Source organism: Eretmochelys imbricata, chromosome 1 (genome assembly GCF_965152235.1).
Source record: "Eretmochelys imbricata isolate rEreImb1 chromosome 1, rEreImb1.hap1, whole genome shotgun sequence".
NCBI lineage: Eukaryota > Metazoa > Chordata > Testudines > Cheloniidae > Eretmochelys > Eretmochelys imbricata.
This window is the reverse complement of record NC_135572.1, coordinates 1,840,417-1,844,018: the sequence shown is the minus strand read 5'-3', so window position 1 is coordinate 1,844,018 and position 3,602 is coordinate 1,840,417. Positions and strand designations below refer to the sequence as shown.

The 3,602-nt window shown below is 52.7% G+C and overlaps 1 protein-coding gene across 1 annotated transcript; it reads right to left on the bottom strand.

Annotated features, from left to right (window-relative positions):
* Nucleotides 1-2,391: 2,391 nt before the first annotated feature.
* LOC144277588 (olfactory receptor 52E4-like) lies at nucleotides 2,392-3,390 on the bottom strand. The gene has a single exon (XM_077838483.1). It carries the CDS (start codon nucleotides 3,388-3,390, stop codon nucleotides 2,392-2,394), a length of 999 nt encoding a protein of 332 aa, XP_077694609.1.
* Nucleotides 3,391-3,602: the final 212 nt, after the last annotated feature.

Genomic DNA, 3,602 nt, shown 5'->3' with positions numbered 1-3,602 from the left:
CAGGGTGACTTATGAGACAGGAGCTGAATCAAGAATTCCAGAGGTCCTGGGGTGAGGGGTCAAGGGGGAGCACCCTCTTCTAGGACCCGATCAAGAAAAAGCTGGGCAGTAGGCAATAAGGTGGCCCCCACCTCCTGGAGTATGCGTAGTGGGATCTGAAGGCTGAAGAGCCCCAGGTGAGCTCCAAGATGAAAGAGGCCATCATGGCCACTGAGTGGTGTGCCGAGAAGTGTGCCGGTTGCATGCTGGAGGAGTGGGCCTGGGCAAGGTGGAAACAAAATATATACACACAGTCCAACCAGGTGTGGCAAAACTGATCAACCTCCACCTGGACAAAGGTAAAGGTGGAATTGTCATCCGGGTGTTGGTCATGCCAGACATCCACCAGGGAGTGATTATTGACAATCTCTCTGAGGATGCCTGCAGAGGCCTGGCTGCTCTCGATGCCTGAGTGATTCTGGTCCTCAAAGATGGTATTAAAATCCCCACCCAGGCCCAGGCACTCGTGAAGATACAAGGTGCTGTGGAAGGCAAACACCTCTTGATAGAAACACACCCACTCCGAGCCTGCAGCCAGGGGGTAGACATTGAACAGATTCAACGTCAGCCCCTCCACACAGGCCTGGAAGTGAAGCAGGTGACCAGGGATGACCTCAGCAACTCCTAGCATCTCAGGGTGAAGGTCAGGGGAGAACAACCCAAGCCACATGAGCTCTGAGGGGTCTAAAATATACCCAGTGCTCCCACTCCAGCCTCCAGCTAGTCTCGGTGGCTAGATCCTTGTGGGTTTCCTGCAGGCAAACCACAGAGTACCCTGTGTCACAAAGCAAGGAGAGCACCTGGCAACTCTGGAGACCCACCCTAGAGCCTCTGGACTTCAGGGTTGAAAAGGTGGTTGGCTACATTCTGAGGGCTGAGGAGGATCCCCGTGGGTAGAGGAGGATCCCCGTAGGATCCCTAACTGGCCTTGCAATATTCACTGACCTACCGGAAAGGCTTGTCACAGAAGTTGCGGGCCCACAGATTGACTAACATATCTTGCCTCCCAGTTCCCCTCCACTCCTCCACAACAGCCCTCGTGGCCCAGATGACGAGATGGATCTCTCCCCAACGTTGGAGAAAGAGCTTCACCTTACCCTGGACATCATTGGTGTCCACCAGAAAATGGTGATGCTTTTCCCCTAGCACAGTGGGGACAGGGTAGTGGACCCATGATGATCCTCTGCCAGGGCCCCTGTTCCGACCCTGTGGCCCACGGAGATGGGCAATGTGGGAGCAGGCCACCAGTGCGGGGACTGTACCCGTGGCACCATACCACCCGTCTCTGTCTCCACAAGAGGTAAGGAAGGTGGAGGGAAGAGAGCAGCCCCTAAAGGGTCAGGGAGAGGAGAGAGAATAACCACCCTCTGAAGTTCAACCAAGGACAGGGGAAATGAGTCGACCCCTGGGGGCAGCAGTATGGAAGATGGGGGGAAAAAAACGAGTAGGGCTTCTCTGCCTCCCATCCCTCCGCAGCTCCTGCCTCCACTCTGTGGCTGCGGCCAGGGGTCAGGGCGGCCTGAGCTGAGGGCTTCTGCCACGCCAGCCAGGGCAACCTGGGCTCTTCCCCTCCCCCATGGCTCCTACTGGGGCTGGAGGCTTGAACTCCTGCCAGGTGAACCTGACAAACCCCGGGCTCGGGGCTGCTGCCCCCTTCTGTTGAGTTGCTTCACACGAATCACATGGGGATTCCCATGTTCTGTTCATTCCCTGTGAAGCACCTGGCACTGGGCACTGTCGGAAGACAGGCTACTGGGCTACATGGACCATTGGTCTTACCTAGTATGGCCATTCTGGTGTTCTCATTTAGACCCCAGATGTATCTGCCTCCCGCTGTGACACACTATGCCCCATTCCCCTTCCAGAGCTGAGATAGATCCCAGGAGTCCTGACGGGGTCTCTCTCTCCACAGAGTTAGTAACAAAGTAAGAATAGACATTGACATTTTAACACTAACCACTGTAACTTAATTAACTTGCCATTAGATGTGAGAACATATTGATTTTAGAGATGAGTGGGTCACAGCTGACAAGGGAGGGGAAGACAGGAGCAAGTGACAGGGGTAGGGCATTTGGGAGAAAGACACAGAGCAGGGGCGAGGCTTGACAGAAGAGATGGGTCAAGATTGCAATTCCAGGGATCCAGCTATCAGCAATTAGAAAGGTGGCAAGCCAGGATATTGTACACAGACAGATTCCCAAGTTTATCACATTGACAGAGTCCAGTAAGGACAGGAAAGGATTTAATGTCTCTGTCTGTCCAGTAAGTGATTCAGGAAAGGCGCGCAGGGCCACACACCAGACAGCTCTGCATGGATCTCGGTGTGAGGGCCAGAGTATAAGAAGTAAATATTTAGGTCTCTTTGTGAGTAAAGAGCTGGAGCAGCCTGCCCCGGATCTCTTTGGTCCTCAACCCGTAAATAATGGGGTGTAGCATGGGGGGAACCAGCTGGTACACACTGGCAATGAGAACAAGGAAATGCAGTGGCACATTGTGGCCAAACCGGAACAAGAGAGAGGAGAAGAAATCTGGGATGTACAAAGCTGAGATGGCACAAATATGAGAGATGCAGGTTCCAAAAGTTTTGAGCCGGGCATCGTTTGTGGGGAGGCGGAAGATGGCCCGGAGGATCAGAGTATAGGACACAGCGATAAAAAACACATCCATTCCGATCTCAGAGAAAAGATTGAACAGCCCATAGTAACTACTGATGCTGATGTCAGCACAGGCCAGCTTCACCACGGCTATGTGCCCACAAAAGAAGTGGGGGATGATGTTGGTTCTGCAATATGGCCACTGCCTCGCCAGGAAGGGGTAGGGTAATGCAAGTATGGCACCACGCAGCACCACGGCCAGGATTAACTTGGCCACCACAGAGTTTGTCAGGATGGTGGAATGTCTCAGGGGATGGCAGATGGCCACATAGCGATCAAAAGCCATGGCCACAAGGATTCCAGACTCCATCCCTGAGAAGGAGTGAACGAAGTACATCTGGGTGAGGCAGGTGCTGAAACTGATCTCCCTGGAACTGAACCAGAAGATGCTCAGCATTTTGGGCAGGGTGGACGTGGACACGACCAGGTCAGTGACAGCCAGCATGCAGAGGAAATAGTACATGGGCCCATGGAGGCTCGGCTCCCTCTTCACGATCAACAGGATGGTGAAGTTTCCCAAGACAGCTATGGAGTACATAGCACAGAAGGGAATGGAGATCCAGACATGGGCTGCCTCTAGGCCAGGAATGCCCAGCAGGATGAAGGTGGAGGGGTTGGTGAAGTTGGTTGTGTTCAAATCTGACATGGAATAGGGGAGAAAGTGTCCAACTCTGAGGCATAAGGGTGTCTCCTGCATTTACCGTATGATCCCTGATTTTCTGTGTGTTCCCAGGATCTCAGGTGATGGCCGTAGTGTAAATGCCTGAATGAAGAGACAACGTTAATATGAAACATTGCATGCACTACTGGAAGCTGTTCTCATTGGAGAAGCACATTGATCGCTCGCACACTGAAAAATTACATTTTCATTATTAAGAGAAAATAACTACGAACAATAACCCTACTAAA